Consider the following 25,104-nt stretch of genomic DNA (forward strand, 5'->3'; position numbering starts at 1 on the left):
AAAATCCGTGCAGACGATTCAGAGCAATAAATGCTGTAACTTACACGATTTTCGACTTTATTTATTCGTATGGATTGTTATTAATATGATTTTTCATTTTATTTCAGGTTCAAAGAATGTCTGGAGCTACGAATCAAAGCAGATTCAATGCAAGCACAGGACAGAGATACTTTTATATGTTCATAATCGTAATATCCATCACGCGTTGCTCTTCAGAAAAATCGGCCATTGACAGCGGAGATGGAAAGATTACGGGCTATCATTGTGAACATGAACCCAGATGTGTCTGTTTAGATATGTGGAGTCAGATAAATGTCATTATCGTCTGCGAAGACAAGGTTTTGTTACGCAGAAGGATGGGCGCACGTTCGCCGGTATACTATGAAATGGAATGCATGGGGGAAACCGAGGTAGACCCATATCATTACCTCCCAATGCTACTATCCGCCAACTTCTCAGCGCCTTCCGACATGTACGAAAACAGGGCCCGCTTTGATGTGACTAACTGCTCAACTCCATCCCGTGATCAATCATACTTATTTGGAGCTGGGAATATGGGCTCCATCGGTGGCTGGAAGGAGGTTCCACTTGAAATTCTGACGATAAACTGCAAAGAGTCAAGACATTTCCACCTTTCCAAGCAGCATTTGAGTGGTATGAAGCAACTGAGGAAACTTAGGCTCATCTGTCCGAAGCTGTCGAAGTTAGACGAAGACCTCTTCTCTGGGATATCAAAGCAACTCGAGCACCTTCAAATAACAGAAACGGAAGTTCGTGAGTTACCAGAAAGATTTTTCGTGGACATGGAAAAGATCTCGCAGTTAGATCTTCGGCAAAATAAGCTCAGATCGTTTAGACGTAGTTTCCTCAGCAGCATGTTGGATATAGAAAATCTCGGTATTGGAGGAAACGAGATAGAAAGCTTAGACGACGACGTTTTCCTCCAAACGGAGAAGTTGTCTCATGTCCAATTATCAGAAAACTTGCTCACGACATTACCGACGAGTTTATGTAGCCTTGGAAAACTTGAACTTCTCTCAGCAGATTACAACAGGATAACCTTCATCCCTCAGGAATGTTTGTGCAACATGCCGCACCTGTCTCTTGTTTCTCTCAAGGGTAACAAACTTGTAACTTTGGGAATCACGCGGGAAGGGATGGCACCAACCTACAAAAAAGTTTTGAGTTCCGATGAAAAGTTTTCAAACTCATCCTCAATTCAAGAAAAACCTGCAAACTTAAATAATGCATGGATAGGCACGTCATTGATCAAGGATCTTTTTCTATAACAATAACATAATATGACAATAACCTCTTATCTTCCCTGCCAGATGAAGTCTTCTACGGGATGCACGGACTTCAACTCTTGAATATTTCCAGCAATAGAATCACTTACTTGCCTCGAGAAATCTTTTCCCGGAACAAAAATCTGATCGAACTCCTGGCTTCGAATAATCTCTTCACCCACATTCCGGCGACGCTGCTGAGGAACAACACCAGACTACGTAAATTGGACCTTTCCCACAATTTCATTGAAACGCTAGACTTGGATTTCTTCAGTGCGTCGACTTCATTGTGCTACATATATATCAACGACAACAGGTTTGTATCTGGTAGTTTTCAGGGTCGAGTCGAGTCGAGTAGTTTCGTTCAAGGAGCTGTCGAGGCCAGTAAAGCCTGAATCACACGATCATTTATTTCTTCGCGAAAGTAATAATAATATACAATAATACATAAAAAATAGCTCAAATATTAAAAAACAATATAATACATTAAAAATATTCCCTTTACAAATTCTTTATACACTTTTCACTGCATTACAAACTTTACATAATCAGAGAAAAGAAAAAAAACTGAAATTACAATATTTAAGAATATAAAAATATTTTTTACAATAAGAGTACCTTCTGAGGCAAAACAGGCTGATCAGCAGGTTTTCCATAATTCATTTTCAAGAAGTTTAATACATTTAAAAGCAATAAAGGAAACAACAAACAAAACTTATATTGCCTTAAAATTAAAAATTAAAGTCCTCCAGTAGATAATTTAAAAGTTTACTTTTGACAGCCTAATATGTTTCTAAACTTTGCATTTCTATTAAAAATAATAATGTAGTTTATTTTCGTAGGCGCTGGGGCCAATGAGAAAACAAAAGTATTGATTTCTACATTTCCATCTTCGTAGATAAATAGAAGTAAAAAAGTAAATAAATACAATTACAGACAAATGCAATCAGTGCATATCGCCAAGAGTATGAGAAAACAATACAATATTTTCTAAAAAAAATAAATAATCGCACTTAGGTATAACATACTAAATACAAGAATTTAAGGCGACTATACAATATGACATTTATGACAAACAAACATTTTCTTAAAGAAACCATGACATTAGGAAAACACTGTGATTTAGCTCAATTCTAAATTTAGTTGACCATTTATTCACATATTTATCAATAAAGTTAACAATAATAATAAGAATTAGGCTAAACACGAATATAAACAAAAGATACTCAACTTGAGGTTAAGGAGGCATTCTTCAGAAACCCAAATGTGCTATGTTTAAACCTATTGATATTTGTACTGCTTCTTATTTGGGCCGGGAGAGAGCTTCATACTGGATAAGGTGATATCACTTTTCCCTTCGCGAAAAGCGATCGCTCTTGTGATCATTCTTCTGAACCACACGGTCACTCCCGCCGCGCCGTCTCTTTTCGCATAATTTCCGATATCTTATCCCGTTGTCATTGGACCCGCATCACGAAAATATATAAAGTGTGTTTGTTTATCTATGTCATTCCCACCTTTGTCAAACGCTGCGCTGCAATCACACCACACGGTCATGCGTTCTGATTGGCTGATATGGGGTTTTATGGACGGTTTTAAGCGACGGAAGAAGCGACGGGACGAGTGATGAAATACAGCGATGGGAATCCTCATCGCGATCGCGAAAAACAATTGCCGGCGACGACCATTTTGCGAGTGATCACTCTAGTGATCGCGATAGTGATCACTTTCGCGACGAAGAAAAAAATGATCGTGTGATTCAGGCTTAAGTTCCAAAATGTGGCGAAAGGAAATGCTATCATGAATTTCAGGTAATGATGGATGAAACATTTCTCGGGTTTCCCACCGGGTCAAGGTCGTCATGGTGTAGGCCAATGTTACGTTGGGAGACTTTACCTACATCACCAGGGCTGATGATGATGATGAGTTGTGACCAGGTAGAAAACCCGAATAGCTTTTCTCCATGCAATTCACCACGAGAAGCTCAGATTCTTCTTCAGGTAATGGTGTCGTTTTAAATGTCGATTCCTCGTTCCAACGCCTTGACCTGGGCATTTCAGCTCGCTGTATACATTGCAGTCAACCACAATATATACCATCATTGGAAATGCGTGAAAATCGCAAATGCGATATAGATGCGGTGTGCGCAAATAAATGCGACATAGATGCGATGACTGGACTTTTATATTTTTACGCAAATTTGCCTTTTCGACGGGAAATTCGCACATTTTGTGCCGAGCGCAGTTTAAATGCTCCGCCGACACTCAACGCTTAAAGCATGTGAGCTTACTGGCCAGCTGCTAGATTGGCTGGGACTCAACGTGGCCGCGAACTACAAGTGGGCGCGGGCAAAAGCTACACCTCCGACACTGTATGTCTCATTCCTTAATTTATTATTGTTCTATAACGTAATTGTTTTTAATATTCTGTATTTTGTCATACGACTGAGTTTCACTACATTTTGTCGTCAACTAATTCATTATAAAAATAAAAAATAGACGCAAATAAATACAATAAACTGTTGTTGATAGTGCGACAAAATAAAAATGAAAGTGCGATTTTCACGTATCTCCAATGATCATCGGCGGAGGCTTGCCGTATTCCGACCTGGCGGAGTATTCGAAGTAAACGAAGTGGATCGCCTCATCCCTCATATTCTCTTTTGCAAACTGTTTAACCCTTCCCCACTTTCTGTATGTAAACGACGAGAGAATGGTAACGATTGCAAAGGTATCTGAAAGAAAGGAGGGAAAGATGTAACTTTCACACTTTACATGCCATGGAAGTAATGTCACGTCCATCTATTTATTGACTTTGTTTGCTCGAAGTTGCAATATTTCACTCATGGTACTTTTCCAGTTTACTGCTTAGTGGTTCTGTTATTTCAAAAATCAACTGCTTAATGGAAAAAGAGTTCTTTTAATGTCTTGAGGACGAAAATTCCTCTGTAGCTACCGGCACCCTTATCTCAGCCTACTTCGTGTGAACATTCTTTGGAGGAATGAACCATTCGTTGAGGGTGCATTGACCCTTTTTGTCATCCACAATTTGGAATGAATTGCTTGTAACAATGCTTTTATATAACTTCCATGGTTTAAATGGTTCAAATTTAGTGAAAAAAAATATTATGCATTTTATCTCGGTACATCATTTGTTGCAAATTTTTATTTTTTTAAACATTAGCTTTTCATTATTAAAATATTTATATATAAGTTTGCGATAAATGTTATTCAACTCGTTCATAAAGAAGAAAAAAGTCCAATTTTATTGAAACACACATCGATATAAATATACTTTCGATGCTAATGTTTTTAAAAAATTGGCCAATTTACGGAAAATGGCTGGATTTTTCAGTAGGGCATAGAAATTAGCGGCTGGCACTCAAAGTGTTAAGGTCTTCGCGGACAGTGTCAATTCTTCCACATTTTGAGACAATTCATCTCAAAACGCTCCCCACTCTGATCTCTAAATTCCACATCAACGCTCCTCATTCACATTTAAATCAGGCTTAAGATTCCACAACAGGGCATTATTTATAGAGTAATATATTAGAGCGTATACTTTTTTATTTTTATATGCCCAGAAATTATCAAACTCGACTCGATACCCAACTCGATATCAATATGTGTTTCTCGCAAAACCCTAATTTTTAGAATTAGTTGGTAAGCGAAAATATACAGGTAAATAATTTCAATGTTTCATTCCAGGATACACCATTTGCCAGACGAGATATTTAAACCATTCGAAGCAAAGCCGTCGGGATGCACCGAATTTGTTCTCGATATGAGCAAAAATCTTCTGGAGGATGTACCTGAATTGTCGCTTCCGCATTTGACAAACCTGAGCCTATCCGAAAATAATCTGACCTGGATAAAATATGACATATTATGGCAAGCAGTGAATCTGAAGGAGGTCAACATATCGCACAACCTGATTCACACCATAGATGATCGATTGGAGTTTGACGAATATCATGTACTGTTTGATAATCATTTGCTCAATTTGGAAGTTATCGATCTATCGTCTAACCTTTTAACAGTGTTGCCAAGCCTTACGTTTGTCGCGGAAACCTTAAAATACCTCAACGTTAGCAATAACTATATCACGGAGTTTGCCTTAAAACCTAATATAAGAGAGAGAGATATAAGTTATCTCGCATTGGAGACGTTTGACATGTCTGGAAACCGCTTAAAATCGGTTGAATTTTTCTGTCATTGGCTTTGGCACTCTGGGAAGACGAAGAACGTGGACCTCTCCCACAACCGGATCGACCTGGAGGGATGCAGCGAGTATATGCATTCCACAAGGTTCGTGTGGGGGTGTTTGTCGCACCTATGCTGGGTTCCAACATTGGAGGTGAGAAAATTTGAAGTATATCAATTTTCAGGGTCTATTTTCTCGAGAAAAATGAGAAAAAAGGAGTAAAAGTGTTTTTTTTACACTTATTTACTAGAATTTGGTAATGAAAAGAAATTATAAATATTATATTTTTTTCCTTTTCTTGACCTTGTTTAATATACGATAAAATATCTCCTGGAGTTTAGGTCAATTTTAAAACAAGTTTCAGAAAACGTTCCCATTTATTTTTAAATCATCATCAGGGATATGTAAGAAAAAAGTATGAACAATATAAAATGCAAAGATTGAAACAATATACAATATTTACACATAAAAAAAGGAACAGTCGGGTTTTTTATACAATAATATATTAAGATCCTTATTTTTGTCTGTACCCGTGTAATTAAATATTATATTAAGGGGAAATATTTGGGAGGTAGGGTCCAAAGGGGGGGGGGAATGAATGTGCTGAGGCAATTAACCCTTAATCAGTGACGTGCAATTCTTGTTACGCTAGCAGTGACGTGCGGTCTAGGAGCCCGCAATAAAAGAAACATTCGTAAAACATTGCAAAGTCATCTTTACTGCTTAGTTTAATGTTTTTTTGACTTGTAATCCATTATGCAACTTATATTTAATATTATAAATTCTAAATACGAACCCAATTTTTCAGTAAAAATTGTTATTTGAAACAGGATAAAAAAACTAACATAAAAAACGCTTGAGTAATTGTTTTTAATATGGCACCTTTTTAAATTAGGAACTTAATTATCCACGTTATGCAACTAACTAACTTCAATATTCTCTTTTGGATCTTTAAAAATAAGTTAAACAGACTGATATGATCACCACTTGACTTTTGTATGTACTCTGGATGATTCTTCTGTCATTCTATAGACATCCAATTTATTTCAGGATTCAAACATTGTGTTGCAATCCACGCTGTCAAATGTCTTCTCGCGGCCCACGAACGCAATGAAAGAGATAGGATCACAAGAATAATGATCAGTAATACGTGAAAATCGCATATGGGATAAATACGATATTGATGCGATACACGTGAATAAATGCGACATAAACGCGATGACCGGACTTATATGACATTTAAACCGTAAATTTGCCATTTTCAATGAATTTGTGAATTAAAAGCCGAGCCCGCCTCTCTCTACGTCACTGGACGTTGGGCCTTACTGCTACTTAGATATTTACATGTATTTTAATCGGTAGCTACTAGAGAGGTTGTGAGAGAACCATGGTAAATTATGTGATGTAAAGCAGAGATTTTCTGCCATTTGCCTGGAAAAAAAAGTTTGGTCACTCTCCACTCCAAAGAATCTGAACACTAGTTAGCATCGTGGATGCAGGGAGGGTTTTCAACCAATACAATCTAGTTGTGACCGACAGTTCCAACTGGTTGAAAGAAGAAAGTGTTGATGTTAACACTTTGCATGCCATGGACGTAATATTACGTCCTTTTAATCTTTCTGAAGATTGCCATGGACGTAATATTACGTCTTTCTATTAAATTGGCTTTTTATGCGTAAAGATGTAATATTTCGCCCGTGGTACTTTTCCAGTTTATTGCTTTGTGGTTCTGTTTTTCAAAAATCAACTGCTCGATTGAAAAAGAGTTCGCTTTATGTCTTGAGGAAGAAAAGTCCTCTGTAGCTACCGGCACCCTTATCTTAGGCCACTTTGTGTGAAAATCCTTTTGCGGAAAGGACCGTTCGTTGAGGGTGCATTGACCCTTTTTGTCATCCAGGATTTATAACGCTTAGCTTCGAAAAATACTTTTTTATGATTTCCAATCTTTACAGAGTTCAAATTGAGCGTATTAAAAAAATTATTATGCATGTTCTGGCGGTACATCATGTGCTGCAACTTTTTTTTTCAAAAACTGTAGGTTTTCATTGTTAAATTATGTATTTATAACTTGCAATGTTATAAAACGCATTCATAAATAGGAGAAAAGTCCATTTTTACTGAAATAAACATCGAAATAAATATATGTTTGTTGCTAATGTTTTAAAAAATTTGCTTCATTTAGTAAAAATGGCTGGATTTTTCGGTAGGGATTTAAAGATAGCGGCCGGCACTCAAAATGTTTAACTATTGTAAATGATATTATGGCTACTAATATCATTACAAACTACTTTTTACATACAATTCCTTAATTTATTATTATTGTAATCCACAATTATTTCAGCTTTTTAGTACTCTTTTAAATAAAAATATTTAATCAAACTTTGTCGTCATCAAATAGTGATGCATTATGAAAATAAAGAAAAAAAGATGCTACAAAATGTTATAAACTGTAAATAAAAATGCGATAAAAATTAAATGAAAGTGCTATTTTCACGTATCTGGAACAATGATATTTCTTTGAAATTTAATTGTAGGTCGTCATACTCTCCCACAATCAAATTGCCTACATACCCATGGAGTTCCAGCACTATCTGCAAAACCTGCGTTACGTCGATCTGAGCCACAACAAAATCAAACGACTGTGGCACGGAGATCTTCTTTTCACCAGGGCCCGGGACAACATGGACCTCGAATTGTTTTGGACGAGATATTATCGTCAATTTTACCTCAATCGATATCCAGGCTCGAAAAATCTGACGATCGACCTCAGGCACAACTCCATCGCTTCTCTGCAACTCCCAGACGATAAGGTAATGTTGTGCTACAAATAATTACAGTATACTGTCAAATAACCCGGTAACGCCTGAATTAAAAAGTTTCTGCGATTTCTGAGGCCATCATTTATCTAAATGTCAATGAAACTCTGAGTCATTAGGTGCAAAATTTATTCTTTTATCACTAAGAGTTACGCCTAGCGGTACCATATGGTACCACTGACATATTTTACATCATAACATCCCAAATACATTAGGCTCACCTCAAATAATAATCATACTTTATACGAGATATAAAGGCTACAAAAATGGTAATTACTTAAAAAAAAACCTTTGTATTAGCAATACATGGGGCGTAAGTAAAGAAAATTAAATGCTTGCTCTGAAAAATTCCGTTTTTTTTGGGGCTAGTTGATAATTCCCAAATTTCAAACGGATCTAAATGCGTTAAAAACAGCTTTAAAACACCAAAAGTTTTGGAAAATGTCATTAAAAGTGTTCTCGGCGATTTAAAACTCTCAAAAACCCTGATAAATTACTATAAATAATAAAAAATGTTACGTTCAACACGGCACTACCAGATGGTACCATTTGGTACCGCTGGGCGTTAACGGGTTAAGATAGGTTTCCATGGAGTACCTAAGAGGCATTCTGGGAGCTTCCGTTATCTTCAAACACTTCCGTCTTAAATTCACAGTGACGCCTACTCCCTTTTATTGAATCTAAGAATCCTTTTCTCTTACTTCCTCTCCCTCATTTACCCAACATTCTACCCTACGACACCGTTTTCAACATCCCCTCCTCGCTTAAAACTCTCCTCATCCATACTTTCCCTCTCCTCCGTAACTCATCTAATGGCCCCCTTTCGTCACCCACCATGTTCAGCACTTCGTACCTTTTCCTCCAAGTCCACTTCACTTTCTGCTTTCCTCGCCATACCCACATCTCGGTCACCTTCAGTTCTCCTTCCTAAGTGTCCACGTTTCAGTATTGTAAAGGGGCACACTCTCCAGCACCTTCACTAACCTTTTCTCTACACTCTTACGTGACGATCCTCTCACAAGCTCCATCCTGTTAACCCATTATTCCCCAGCCTGTATGTAGGGCTTTTGACTTCGGTTGTTTCGCATTTTACGATTTATTTTGGCCTAATTAAGATGAATTTTTGGAAAAAAATATTTTCATCATATTATATGATTTTCAAAAATGCTGTGTATACGCTATGTGCTAAAAACTGTCTTCCTCCATGCTTTCTCTCTCCTCAGCAACTCTCAGACGATAAGGTAATGTAACTTGTTGCATTACAATTAGAATTAGTAACACGAAAACTTGAATCTTTTGTCATCGACCACGACTGAGAATCAAGAGAGATATGGAAAGCTGATTAAGTTCAACCGTAGAATGTATAGAATACGTCACAAACGGCGCTCAGGCCTTGGAGACGGTCTCAGATCAGGAAATAATTTAAAAAATACAGATGCATCTCAAATGAAACTGTGTGACTGGAGAGGATAAACTTTTCCTCAAATTTAATTTGAGTTTTCATTCTCATTATAATCCGTCCTAAAACTAAAATTTATCATTTGTTTACGAAAATTATTTGTTTTTTTGTCTTACAAGCAGGCCACCCGGAGTTACACGGGAAGTATGGTAATCATTGGAGTGAGAAATTTATAACTCTAAAATCCGTGAAATGTCTAACATTTGGACTCAATAATGATTGATCATGGAGCAAACAATCGGTTAATAACAGGCCAAGCTACTCGTACATTGGGTTTGGTTGAAAAGTATTAGGAAAATGCGACGAAAAAGTGAAATAAATTAGCTACTTCACTCTCGTTAGACCCCATTTAGAATACGCTGATAATTAATACAGTATTCTGTCGATTAAGGTAGGTTTCCATGGAGGACTTAAGAGGTATTCTGGGAGCTTCCCTTACCAACAAGCACTTCCGTCTTTAATTTACTTTAACGCCCACTTCTTCTTATAGATTCTATAATCGTTTTCCCTTCCTTCCTCTCCCTCATTTACCCAAAATTCTATCCTCCAACACCGTTTTCAAAATCCCCTCCTCACCAAATACTGGCTTCAGCAATACCTTATGACTCCTCCGTAAATCTTCTAAAGGCCGTCTCTCGTCACCCACCATGTTCAGCACTTCGTTCCTCCTCCTCCACGTCAACTTTACTTTCTGCTTTCCTCGCCTTAGCCAGATCTCGGACGACTTCAGTTCTTCTTCCTAAGTGTCCACGTTTCGGTGTTGTAAAGAGGTAGACTCCAAATCAATATCTTCACTAATTTTTTCTTTACACTCTTGCATAACAATCCTCTCATAAGCTCCATCCTGTTAAAGGACGCCTCCTTTGCCAAAGCAATTTTCATTCTGATGACTTTTCAACTCTATCCGCTTTCCTCTAATGAGCTGACTATATAGTTGATTTGCTCTACCTACTCAATATGGTAATGTAACTGCCTCCGAAAAAATGTGATACTTCCACCAGAAAAATCAATTAGAATTCAGACAAATACGGTCTATTCGTCAGAAAAGACCAAGCTATTATCGACGCAATTTCAGAGTGAAACTATGAAAGGTTTATTAAACTAATTTATTAGCAGCACGGGAGAAATAAAAATTAACGATTTTTCATGAAATACATGCTTGAATGAGAGATACTGAGATATTATTAACATAAATATAGAAAAACATATATCTTAATGAATAAAATAAGATGCCTGTTTGTCTGTCTGCAAAGCGTTTCCATACGGATTGCAACCGAACTTAGCAAATAGTTGCGTCTCATGCTTCAAAACACCCTAGCGCTGCTTTTGTCTCTGTCCTACGCGTCCTTTCCGCAATTTTCTCATTATCTTTTGTTACGTCAATTCATAAAAATTCTCTGGTTGGACATCCTGTTGAGTAGGCAAACCTATTGATACGCATAAAGGTTGAAAATAACTGAAAGAAATCTGTACATTGATTTTTATCCTTTTAATGCAAACCTTTTAGATGGAGTATGCGTTCAAACTATGTTCTGTTTCTACGCAAGTACGGACGCGCAACAATCAATGTTGTTGAGCAGAACATGAGCTGATCCCATTCGCGGTATCAGTATATCGTTTCTTCCATCGTGTCGCAGTTAGTACTTGTGTATGAAATCACCATGCCTGCTTTCTTCCTTTACGTAATAATTCAGCCACGTGGCCATGACTTCCATCTAACTGCATCTACATAATACTCTGAAAGGCACTTCTATGATGTTTGGCAGGGGGTGATCAATCACTAGCATATGACATGCAATAGGATTCCTACAGGCACAATACACAAGGTACAAATGCGTTGCACATACTAACATGTTACACCACCACATTCATGCATAGGATAATCTCGCTAATTACTCGTTAAGGTAGTCTGCCAATATACCAAGAACACACAAGTCTTGCTGCAAGTAGTAATAAAAAAATGTAGAAACAGGCATTAAGTTATACATAAGATAGTAGGCTACACTAAAAGTTAGGTAACGTTTTTGTGAGTTCTAACAATGCCGTATCAGTGTTATTAATTGTGGAAAAAATACATTCTGATATCTCTCTTCTTTAGTATATCTCTCTCATTTTATTTATAGGATCAGATCATCCATTATATTTTGTCATCCGTAAGATATGGTTAACTTCGTTAGAAAATACACTGTTTTTGAATTTATCTAATAGGTGTAGTCCATTTTTCAATCGACAGTCTGACGGAGAATGCCATCTGAGTTTATATAAGAGGTCATTTACAATAAAATGACTATCGTATCGACTTTTCACGTACCTGGCACTCTTCTTTGTACGCGTTCTAACTCTTTTACTAAGCATTTTTCATGAGGGTCTCGAACACTGTCAGCGTATTCTAAATGGGTTCTAACAAGGGAGAAGAAGCTAATTTCTCTCAATTTTTCGCCGTACTCTTAACAAATCCCAATTTACGATTAGCTTGGCGTAGTACGTCCTGAATGCTTGTTCCAGGATAAATCATTATTGAGTTCAACTCGAATATATTTCACGGATTTTAATGTTTTAAATCTCTCACTTCTATGGTTACCATCCTTTGCAAGAGACGCTGGGTGGCCTGCTTGCATGATAATTAAAAAATAAATAATCAACTTAAAAAAATAATGAATATATTTCGTAGGTGCATAAAAATATATTGAAAACTCAAATTATGGGTAATGACTGAGTTTATCTTCTTCAGTCACACTGTTTAATTTGAGACGCATCTGACTTTTTTAATTATTTCCTGATCTAAGAGTGTTTCCAAGTGCTGAGCGCTGCTCGTAACGTATTTTATGCATGCTACGCTTGAACTCACTCACCTGTTTTTCATCTCTCTCTTGAATCTCAGCCGTGGTCGCTGACGAAGTCTCCATGTTATTCTACAATGAGTGAGTAGTGGCATTCAGAAATATGAGTTCCATTTTTTAATACTAATTTAATACTATTTCGATAACACGACCTTATATTACACCAATACTCAGAATGCGTGCAAAATTTTTATATTTTTATAAAATGCTTTCCATGTAATTGTTGCCATATTTTTACGTATCATGGGATTCGCACTAACGCTACGATAATTTAACACTAGAACCGCGGACGGGACTTTTTTTCCCATCGCCCTTTGCAAATGTTTGCCATTCATGCACTAGTGGTTTGATCCCTTTGAAATTTCCTGAATTTTACTCAGTTTTTATGCTCTTGAAAATGGTTATGTCGAAAACATTGTACGATGTTTGGTTCGCGAGAAAAAACGACGATTTGCCTAGATCCACGGGATGGGACTTTTTTTGTCCCATATGGGGAAAACATACAATTTCAGTTTTATTTTGTACAATTATTTTGTATTTAGCATAATAAAAGTTTCTTACGAAGGGGAACGATGCAAATATACCGTTATTCTGCCAGTTAGAAGCGCAGAAGGGAATAATCTGTGCATTGCGCCGGCCGCCTACTCACGCAGCGCCGGCCGCGTCACCTCTGCCCGGCGCTGCCGCCCCTCTTGACAATCAACACTTTTGCTGTCAAAAGAGGTTTACTGTATTCCTAGTTATATTTGATAAAACATTTTAAACATTACCTAAACACATGTTTTGTTCACACAAACCACAAAAAACCGCCAATTATACTTAAAAGTGACAGGATCAACGTATTTTGTCAATGGGACAAAAAATTCCCATGCCGCGGTTTTGCTGGGGTTGGAAAGTTCAGCGGTTCTAGTGTTAAAAAAATATTTATCGCTTCTATTTCTGTAGAAATAAGAGAAAAAGCAAATTTCATGCGGAAAATAAACATTCAGGTCATATTGCAGAGGTTATGTTATCATCTGTGTTCTTTTCTCCCTTTCAGATCAAAGTAGTGATCCCAGGCTGCGACATAGGCAGCCACTTCTCCCGTGTCAAATTACTTCTGGGACACAACCCTTTCGTTTGCGACTGCGAGGTCTTCAAGCTCCTGCGGTACGCCTCCAAGGAAATACGGCCAACATCTGCGTTGGAGAGGCTCAATGGACACAGGCTTGTAGTGCCAGCGGTTATCGATATACAGGACCTCCACTGCTCGTAAGAATCTACATTGTAACTTGTTTGAAGCGTCACTAAAGGGAGAACACAATCATTGACGCTATATAATAATAAAAATAGTAATAATAATGATAATAATAATAATAATAAATAATAATAAGTTATTTTACTTATTTTATAGGAAGTTTTTACAAAGTAATGATAACTGTGATCAAAGAATCAAACGTCTTCTCACGCAAACAAAACAAAGTGAAGAAAAGTATAAAACATATTATGAGTTTTAAAATATCAAGATATTATTAAATTCCAGGTCCTACTAAACTTATCAATGCTTGTGAACAGGTGCCAATTTGTACTTTATTTGCGGACGTACATAGTTTTTCAAATTTTATCCCACAAATTTGTTTACAATATTTTCAAAAATTATAATTACTATAGTACTCAACCAATTGAGGTATGTTTCTATGTGGTACTAAAGAAGTGATCTGGGAGCCCCCCTTTCCTTCCAGCACTGCCTTCATCAATTCACTGTAAGGCCTACTCCCTTTCAATCTATCTAAAAATTCCTATTCTTTTCCTTCCCCTTCCTCGTTTCCCTAACATTCTATCCTCTAACACCTTTTTCAACATCCCCTCCCCGCTGAGTACTCCCTCCATCCATAACTTCTGTCTCCTCCGTATCTCATCTAAAAGCTGCCTCATCTTCCCAACCATATCCTGCACTTCGTCGTTCCTTTTCCTCAATGTCCATTTAACCTTCTCCATACCCACATCTCGAATGCCTCCAATCATCTCTCGTCCCTTTTCCTCTACCTGCTCTCCTTTTCTTCCTCTCCTACTCTTGAGTCTCACATTCCTCGCTTGCGATGCTTAAAAAATCGCATTACCTTAATCTTCTTGTGATTAAGCCTCATCCCTTGCTCTTCGCACCGCTTGTTTAACGCATCCACTAGAGCCTGCATTCCCCACGCTGACTGGCTAATCAGCGTCTGATTATCTGCGAACCATACCGCTTTAAACATAATTCCTCCCTCTTTCACTCCAACTTCCAACTCGTCCCACACTTTTCTCACCATCTCCTCAGAGTATACGTTAAAAAGCAGCGGCGATAGAGGACAGCCTTGCCTAACACCTTGGCCAATGCGTATCCACCCAGATTTTCCGTCCTCCACCTTCACTTGCGCAGACTGGACAATATACATATTACGAATTAGTCGTCTATCCCTCCAATCTACCCATATTCTCTTGAGGATATCCATTAAATTTACCCTGTTCACCCTATCAAACGCCTTTTCAAATCCACGAAACAAGCATATACGTCCTGGTCATATTCTAGGTTCCCCTCCACGAGGGACCTCATTATTGCAATTGCATCACGAGTTGACTTCCCTTTTCTAAAACCAAACTGATCCTCACCCAATTATTCGTTTGCCCTCGCCTCCATGCTTCTGTTCAATATCCTCAATGCCACTTTCACCGCATGTGGTATAAGGCTGAAGTTCCTATAATCTCCGCATTCCACCACTTTCTTCCTTTTCGGTAGCGGAATCAGAACCGTCTTCACGAAATCGTCCGGCCAACATCCCTCCTCATAAATTCTGCGTACTAGTTCGAAAAACCTTTTCTTACTATCCTTCCCTGCATTCTTCAGAAGCTCACACGTGATATTGTCCATGGCTACTGCTTTCCTAGCCTTCGTATCACGAAGTGCTTTCTCTATCGCCGAATTTAACATTCTCCGCTCAAGATTATACTCCTCCACTGATATCCATGCGACATGGATTGGATTGACATGGATATTGCACGGATGTCAATTGTTAACCCTGGCAATGTTGTCTGGATGTTCTAGAGATGTTGAGTTTTGTTAGGGAAATAAGCAGTGGAAACAACGTGATTTTAATTGCTTATAGCTTCTTCAAGCCAATGAGATTCTGAGCTGTTTTATTATGTTTCAGGCTCCTTAGATAATCAGGGTGGATGGGAAAAATATCATGAATGTGAAATTTGAAATAAATATTTATAAGGTAACAAAAAGTTTACAGTTGTGTACACGACCATGCACCTTGGGATTTTTGAACATAATTTTTATGCACGGCGATTATACGAAGAAATTATTATCGTCAAGAATTTTCATCATCGTTCATTATTTTCAATCGATATATTCTTTCTAAACATTATTTATAAGTTTTAAACAACTGAATACATGGCTTAGTGAAAATATTGGACGACACTCGTTCATCTTGCCTGCCGTTGTGTCATCCATCTTGTTTTACGAATGCAAAACAAAACACATGTGTCGTGCGGTGGCAGAATCATGTAGTAAAAGGTACCAAGAAAAGCAGCGATAGGTTTAAACGACATTAAATGATACTTAAAGGATAAAAATGAAATAAACGAGGGTCTTAGTAGGATATAGATCCCTTCCATCACGTACAATCTTGAAGGTTCAATTTGGATTATAATTTTCCGGTTGAATTTCTAATTAATGTTTTCGTGTTTACAGGAAGCCAGACTCGGTCAACGGGAAGGCCGTTGCGGAAGTGGACACTTGGGCTTATCATTGGTTGCCAATGATTGGTCTTTGTGGATATGACACTGGAGTTGAGCCACTGTCCGGACACACGGCAGCCAACACCACCGAAATAAAAGCAGCGGTTGATCCACCGACATAGAACTCGTGGTATCTGGCGATACTATGCGGATTCTGCCGAACATTCTTGCTCAATAAGATTTTGACAATGTTTTTCCACCTAATTTCTTTGTAACTTGCAAAACTTTTTCCTCAACCAGCAATTATATTTTTAAGTTTTTTTTTAAGCTAGGCTTAACCGGCGCAAAAGAGGCATTACACTGAACTTTGATTGAGAGATTTGTATGAAATTATTTCGAGCTGGGTCGTGAAATATAAATAGTTATATTCCTTGTTTATTACAAAATTGAATTATCTTACTTTGTTTAAGTTTGTTGTTGTTGTTTGTTGTGTGCCTCTGAACGCGAACAAAACTAATGTTAACTAATCAAGTTTAATTTAAACAATTTATATTATAAAAAATACATTTCACAAAAACTCTTAACGGCTTTTTCCTCCAGTATTATTGATCAATTGGTTACATAAATAGCCCTTTTTTGTGAAACTTTGATGTAGTGTCAATTGTTTCGTGGCCTTTTACACGATGTTGTAACCAAGTTGTTGTGTATAATTGTTAGATATGCGTGAAAGTCGCAAATGCGATATAGATGCTCTGTGCGCAAATAAATGCGACATAGATGCGATGACTGGACTTTTATGATATTTTTACGCAAATTTGCCTTTTCGATGGCGAAATTCGTACATTTTGTGCCGAGCGCAGTTTAAATGCTCCACCGACACTCACCGCTTAAAGCATGTGAGCTACTGGTCGGCTGCTAGTTGGCTGGGACTCCACGTGTCCGCGAACTACAAGTGAGCGCGGGCAAGCTATACCTCCGCCACCATATTTCTTATTCCTTAATTTATCATTTATGTTAAAATAATACCTAAATTAAGGAATACATAAACGAGGTCAAGGAGAGTAGGAAAAAATAATAATTTATTGTTGCTCTACAACATAATTATTTGAAATATTCTGTATTTTGCCATATAACTGTGTTTCACTAATTTTATCGTAATGTGCTTTATTATGAAAATAAAAAAAACAGACGCTACAAAATGCGATAAACTGTTCTTGAAAGTGCGATTTTCACGTATCTCTAATAATTATTTTTGCCTCAAAACATTATTGCCACTCAAATTTTGGAGCTAAAATTAAAAAGCCTTGACGAAATATACAAAAAATATTGTAATTTCACACAAATCTGTAGTGTAGGACCTAAGTTTAGACGTGAAAAAATAAAATCTCTGGTAGAGATCCACAGAAAACAGAGAATGAACTGTCACGCACAAAGTTGTTTACCCCTTTCCTCTCCCAGAGGCGTCGTCGGGCTCCTATCGCGGCGGCGCCTCTTTCCTTTTTCCTTCCTCTCCAGCACCTCCCCGGGTGATCGGGCGTATAATCCACTGGCTTGGTTCCCGGCCCCGGTGCGTTGTTTCCCTCGAAGGGTTCACCTAAAACCCTGAAACTCTTTTGTCAACGATGCTATCTAACGATTTGATCGTTGGATCATTCTTCCTCATAGAATGGTCCTCCAAGATCGTTAGAATATTAATGGCTTCGCCTGGTTTCGCTGTAAGTAGGACCCACCCGCCTTACTGACGGTGCGGGATTCCTCGTCCCTTCCCTTCCTTCCCTATCCACTCCCAGGAGGTGTCGTCGGGCTCCAATCGCGGCGGCGCCTCCTTCCTTTTACCTTCCCGTCCTCCCCCTTCTGTGGTGCAGAGGAGAAAAGCTCGCGCTTGCAGTCCCTGCCCCAGGAGTCTAACCTTACGAGCCCACCAAGGAGTCTCGTTTCCACTGTCAATGATGCTTTGTGTACGTGAATCAGCTATACGGATAATTGTTGCTTGAACGTATTTTACAAACTTTGAATTGAATTCCTCGTTTTATTCTGAGAAATTCCAAATTTTGGACAAGGTTTACCTTAAATATTGACGCATTTAAATCAACCATAATTCAAATGTTTATTTTAAATTGAAATAGATACATGAATTAACATTCATCGTGAAATTTCGTTTAAAATTGTAAAAGCCGCTCATAAAGAAAATAATTCAATTCTTTGGTCATCTTTTTTAAGGGAGGAATAAATATATATTTCGCAAAATAACTGGACAAAAAAATTGTACGACCGCGGTCCCTCACCGCTAATTGTAAGAGGGGTAATATAAGACGAGGTCCGGTTACCCGCTCCCTGATATCGAGAGTTAAGCCCAAGCCCCGCTGTGTTGGGTCCCAAAACAAAGAAACATCACACCCGCGAAGGTCGTAAAAGGGGGAGAGATAGGAAATATATACATGGTGTTTCAAAAAGGACTTTACAACTTTGAAAATTCATATTCACGTTTTCTTAACACACGCCAAGCCGTCGTATGTGGTACTTGCAGCTCACGAGATGCACGGCGAGTCGATTTCTTAGGGCTATTAACAAAACTTTGTCCCAATTGCTCAACGACTTCTTCAGATGTGCTTGGACGACCTGAGGATTTTTTATGTTTCACTGAGCACCCTGTTTCTACAAAACACCTATGCCACTCATAAATTGTAGGCCTACTAGGAGGATCTTTAGCGTACTTGGTACGAAATTTTCGCTGAACTGTTGTCGCAGACTTCGATTCATCAAACCGAAACTCACAACTAGCACGCTCCGGTCCAGTGAAGGCAGCCATCTTTAACGTAACTGTCACTAGCGCTTGTGCGGCGCGATTAGGCTCTAGCGGACTACGCGAGTCAAAACTTGAACTGTTTTCCTTTAAAAAAACACCACAACCAACCCTGCACCTTGTTAATAAAAATTTATATAAATTTTCAAATTGTAAAGTCCTTTTAGAAACACCCTGTATGTATTCGGTATTAGGTTTCTTGGGTAGGAAAATCTCCGACGACGCATTATCTTGGACTCCGAGGGTAGTTGTGCTCCCTCTCTTTTCGGAATTATAACCCTACCAGCGGCATCGATACGCGGTAAATCATGCTTTGTTTCTATAAATTAGCGTTATGGACAATTGTTGCATTCGAATAAAATTGTAGACTTTGAATTGATTTCCTGTAAATAAGCAGTCAAAAACAAATTTATTTAAACCTTTGAAGACGGCGAAGTTATCTTCATAGCATGACTGCTGTACTGAGCCCCAGGAGACTCTTCTGTCCACCCCGTAAGGAGCAATGTTGCAGGACATTTGTAAAGAAGGGTCTCAAACCTATTACTGTTGATTTCAGTGGTACTAATACCGGTCATCTTATAAAAAAATTATTTCGTCAAAAATCCTAACTATTTACCATTCGAATGTTATTGATCAATTAGTTAAGGACTTAAATAACCATTTAAACCCTTAACCTAATCCCATCTTCTATTGACGATTTGAACTATTCCTCTAATCTTCCAGTCCATGTGTGCTTCGAAGTTCGTCCTTTGATAGTAGATTACACGGTGTAATTCCATCCAGAATAGTGTCTGTAGTCTAAGGAAAAAGAGTAATTTTTGAGTAAAGAGGAAGTTCAATTCTTATGTCAAGGAAAAAAAGTGGAGTGATGGTGGGCAGTTCGTGGTTTCGAATGACTTCAAATCTGCGAAAACAAGAGATTGCGGTTATAATTGCCTGAAAAAATAATACGTTAAGCTTACATTTGCCCTCTCATCGAAACAGCAAAAGGAGTGAAACATTATGGAATAACATGCTAGATTATCATTTGTAATTCGATAAGAACTTTGCTGATATAGTTTCTGTCTAAAACATTATGTCTTATTGTATTTCATCCGTAATAAATGTTCTTTTTCTGTCCGATAAATGATTTACCATGCTTCGTTGTACTCCAAATTGGATTACGAGCTTACATATTGGGGCGAAGCTTAACACATAATCACCCAGCAAATGTTTTTTATTTTTCTTTCAAATATGATAGGAAAAGTTTATAAATGATCCCTTATGATAAGTGAATCATGCTTAAGGGAATTGTCAAGCCACATTACCTCGTGTGAGACCAATGGAGCGGTTCCGCGGGAAATGATTTTCAAATTATAAACATTATTTCAAATGGGTATTGATATCTTTATCAAATAGTTTAAATACAAATCATTATATAATAACTGAATTTCAGCCTAAGTCTGATATAATATATGATTTTAGTTGAAATAAAAACATTACTTGAAGATTACTTCGTAATCAAATGATGTACTTCCCTTTTTAATTAGTTCCAACAGTAAATATAGTAAAAAGTTCAAGGAATAATTTACTGGGAACTAATTTTCATCCGAAATATATTGAAGTTAGAGCACATATTAAAATATTAGTAATAATATCTCCTTATTTACCCTTTAATATGCAAGGGAAATATATGTTCAAAATTATAGAAATTATCTCAAAATAAAATGAGTATGCATGTGATTATACGAATTTGTTCCGTAGAATAATAGGCTTTTGCCTTATCGTTTTAAATTATTTATGTGATATCCTTTACACATTGCTAAGTGTCACACTTTCACTGTAAATGCTGTTTATAAAGTTGAAATTTAGCATTTTAAAACAAATCTATGAGAAGGTCAAGTATAACAGCCTCGCCCTAAGGTCACCTCACTTGCGGCAGCGGGAACCAGAACGACGTCACACGGAGTTTTTCAGCATTCATACTTAGCCGTCGCGTTTTTGCGCGAATTTTCACTTTTCATTTAATCGCGAAAAAAAATATATCGACATTTAAAAATAAAAAAGCGTGAAATACGTACTACAGGAGCAATAATCTTTCGATTTAGGCAATAAAAAAATAATAGGAAACCACCCTATCATACATCAAATTAACACGGGCGGAACGTAGTCCAGGATAGGAAGCATTTTTTCTTGCAATTTTTTCAAACTGAATTGATTTTCTTGAAATGGTCACAATAAGTAGGAAATATACCAAGAATCAAAATCTATATCATGCTGAGGGGCGCTTTTACCCTGGGGGTGGTTTCCACCCCATCTCGGGAGTGAAAATTTTTAATTATATATTGACCATAGGAAGCGATAGAGAAATAAATTCTAAGAATAAAATGTTCTTTCCATTTTTTGCATCAAATTAATATTTTTCGAGCTATTCGCGATTGAAAGTAACAGTTTTTTGACGAAAAAAATCAACGATTTTAATCGGTTATAGGCAAATAACTTGAAAAGTATTAATTTTATTAGGAAACTTTCAATTACAAAACTGTACCTTGTAAAAAATTAAATAAAAATCTGATTTTAAATTTCCTTTACAACCAATTCGGACCGAGCTACAACTTGTTGATGGTTATATTTTGTTTGTCATACGCTAAATTTGAAAGATTCAATACCAAATAGCGGGAAAAATGCATTTTTGAGGAAAAATTATGCAATCTGATTAAAAGCATTTAAAAACAACTTTCTGAAAATGAGAAAAAAAATTTTTATCATGAAATTTGAGTGAGTTATGGTTAAAAATAGGATCAGTCCGTACTTATTTCTACGAAAAAATCAGTGAAAACAACTCCTTATTACCACACTAGTCGAAATTGATCAATGCCCTTCAGAATTTATCTTTATTAAAGTATTATTAATTGATCCTAGAAGTTTCTTTAATTTACAATTCTAAATGTGGAAAAAATTGGAGGTAAAAGCTGAAAGCAATTATCTACCATTTCGTTAAAGTGCTCTTTTTTCAAAATAACTCCAAAAACACTGGAGCTATGAAAAAAATGCAAGAGTAATAAATTGTAGCTTCTTTATTTTAAAATATTTAAATGTGTTTAAATTTTCTGTACACTAATATTTGGTGAGATATTGATAATTAAACCTCCATTTACAAGGGAGCTCCACCTTATTTAAACTCTTAAATCCCTCCCCTTTCAAAATTAAGGACTCGAAAAAAATTTAATTCACATGACCTCGAACGAGTAAAAACCCTACAAAATACTATTAAAATGAACTTTCAATCATCAAAAGTAAAGGAGCTATGTTTGAAATACCAATTAAATTTATTTTCGAAAAATTCGAAATTCACAATTCAGAGCATTACATTCCTCATAATCAGCATATACTTTGTGTACTTTACGTTAGAAGCTAACGATACACTCAAATTTGCTACAAAATAAACACACATACCCATAAGATGTATTTATACATACACATACGTGAGTATGTGTAGTCTCGCTCACAGTGACCTGTATGCATGCATGTGGGGGGAAGACTGGAAGCCATTCAGTCTCCGTTTGATAGTTTTTCATGTACATTTATTTGTTTATGTTACCATGACAAAGTTTGTTCTGTTTATCCTATTGTTATATCTTTTCTGTGCTGTGATTAAAATTATCAGAGAAAAGAGTGAATATATATAATTAAAAGAATAAGAAATTGAATGAGAAGATACAATGTGATAAATAATTTATAATTTTAGGGTAAATAATGTTTTTTACATTAACCCCCAATAAGGGCTGAAATATTCTAAAATTATTTACAAAACATAAAAAAATAACTACACAAATAATTTAAACTAAATTTTACCCGTATTTAGCTTTAAAATATAATTTTATAAGTTTAAGTTTTTAGGGGTAGTTTTCACCCCTAGTATGAGATTGATGTAGGGGTAACAACAAATATTTTTTTCGGAGTGTCTATTGATCCCTAAAATGTTTAATTTAATTTTGAAATTTTCAAATTTATGAAGAAGTTTAGTTATCGGTCAAAACATTTTGAAAAAAATCAGTATGGTAAAATGTATTTACTTTCTAAAAACAAGGAGAAAATTTTACAAAAATAAACACTGGAGATATGGTTTGAAAAAACTAAAAATCGTGTTTCAATTTTTTGGGGGGTTAATTTGCATTGTAAAGGCCTGAAACTTAATTTTTAATTTACTTATAATGTGTTCTTTTTATTTTCCAAAATATCTTGGGGCCCTTTTCACCAACTTAACCAGTTATACCCTTTATAGGTGATACAGATATAAAGGTACACAAGTGTTACACTGCCAGTCACGCTGCGTTATTTATGCGCCATGGGTGTCGGGTTCCTCTTGCCGATCTGAAAACAAATTTGCCTCAACACTTTTTGCTTCAAAAACTCACGTTATAGAAAGTGAAAATGGCATTTTTATGGAATGGCTTGTTTGGAAATTATTTAAATGATGTTTTCGCTGGGAATACAGCAGCAATTAATGATGTAGTCAGTTTCTAAATACACCATTGCCGCTGATAATGCTTATAAAATAAGGTTACTTTTCCGGTCTTCCATTTCATTATAATTTATCTCATTGAATTTTCTTTCAGCTCGCGATAGCTTTATCATGTTATTATGCCTAGATAAATATTTTCTAGAATATCAAATGACCTTCTTTGGTTCGCCAAAATTAAGAAATTAAATTCCAAACATGTTATCAACCTAGTCACTAATATTTTGTGTATTTTTTCTTGTCGTAAAACTGATTCATAACGAGAAAATTAGTAGTGGTAGGAGTTATCTATAGCGTCTGTAAGACAATAGGGTGTAAGGAGCTTGAGCGTCTACGGAAAGCGTTCAATTTAGATGCAACAAAAAGTTTATGTTATGTTATTAGTGGGTAGGTATCTATGGGTGAACCGGAGCTAAGGCCCCTTATTTTCAAATTGGCGGATTGGCGGCGGTTTCTAGAACTATTTTCCCCGTTATGGTTATGGTTACGGCGTTATGGTTACAAAATTTTTATCGACAAATCGGATTTACTTTCGAAGTTACCATTTCAAAAAACGTTCAAACATGACTTTGATGGAAGTGGATTACAGAAAGAATTTGGATGAATATTTTTCAAGTGAGGTTAAATATTCTAGTGGATATTTAGCTTTATTGTCTGTTTACGGACAAAAGTGTGTGTTAAATTGGTGTATGAATGAAGGTTTGCTTGCGGGAAATTATGAATGTCCTAAGTGCGAAAGGAAAATGAAATTAACGAAGAGACCAAAGAAGACTGATGGTATGAATGGGTACGTAAAAATCAAACTCAAAATAATCCGCATGAATGCTCACGATGTGTAAGAAAGGGTTCTTGGTTTTTCAATAGTCATCTAAGTGTATGCCATATTTTAAAATTGACTAGTCAATGGTTAGGGCAGTGTATGCAAAAGTACAATATGGCAGTTTTGAAAGTGACGGATAAAACAGTGACTAATTGGTATAGTTTTTGTAGAGAAAAGTGTGAGACTGTATTGACTGAAGAAAGTACTCAAATTGGAGGTGTGGGAATGACTGCCGAAATTGATGAAAGTAGATTTGGGAAAATGAAGTATGGAAGAGGAGGGTGAATGTGAAGAGTGAATGGATGTTTGTTGGAATTGAAAGGCGGACGAAAAAATGTTTTTTCCAAGTGGTTCCTAATAGGTCAGCTGAGGAATTACTTGGTGTTATCAAGAAATGGGTATTGCACGGAAATGAAATAATTTCCGATTGCTGGAAGGCCCATCATTGTTTGGAAAAAGAAGGCTTTAAACATTTAAAGGTCCAACACAATGTGAATTTCAAGGATGCGGATACAGGTGCCCACATAAACGCAATTGAAGCTACATGGTCTTTTGGCTACATGGCTCGACATGGGACTTTTTTGTCCCATCGCTCTTTGCAAATATTTACCATTCATGTACTAGTAGTTTGATCCCTTTGAAATTTGATGACTTTTACTCATTTTTATGCTCTT

At 36.7% G+C, this 25,104-nt stretch overlaps 1 protein-coding gene across 1 annotated transcript; it reads left to right on the top strand.

The window, feature by feature from the left end:
• Positions 1-1,313: 1,313 nt before the first annotated feature.
• On the top strand, positions 1,314-17,099 carry LOC124172839 (platelet glycoprotein V-like). The gene is made up of 5 exons (XM_046552333.1): positions 1,314-1,602; positions 4,994-5,642; positions 8,024-8,299; positions 13,644-13,855; positions 16,320-17,099. Exons 1-5 carry the CDS (start codon positions 1,349-1,351, stop codon positions 16,486-16,488), a joined length of 1,560 nt encoding a protein of 519 aa, XP_046408289.1. The 5' UTR covers positions 1,314-1,348; the 3' UTR covers positions 16,489-17,099.
• Positions 17,100-25,104: the final 8,005 nt, after the last annotated feature.

Source organism: Ischnura elegans, assembly GCF_921293095.1.
Source record: "Ischnura elegans chromosome 13 unlocalized genomic scaffold, ioIscEleg1.1 SUPER_13_unloc_3, whole genome shotgun sequence".
In the NCBI taxonomy this organism is placed as follows: domain Eukaryota; kingdom Metazoa; phylum Arthropoda; class Insecta; order Odonata; family Coenagrionidae; genus Ischnura; species Ischnura elegans.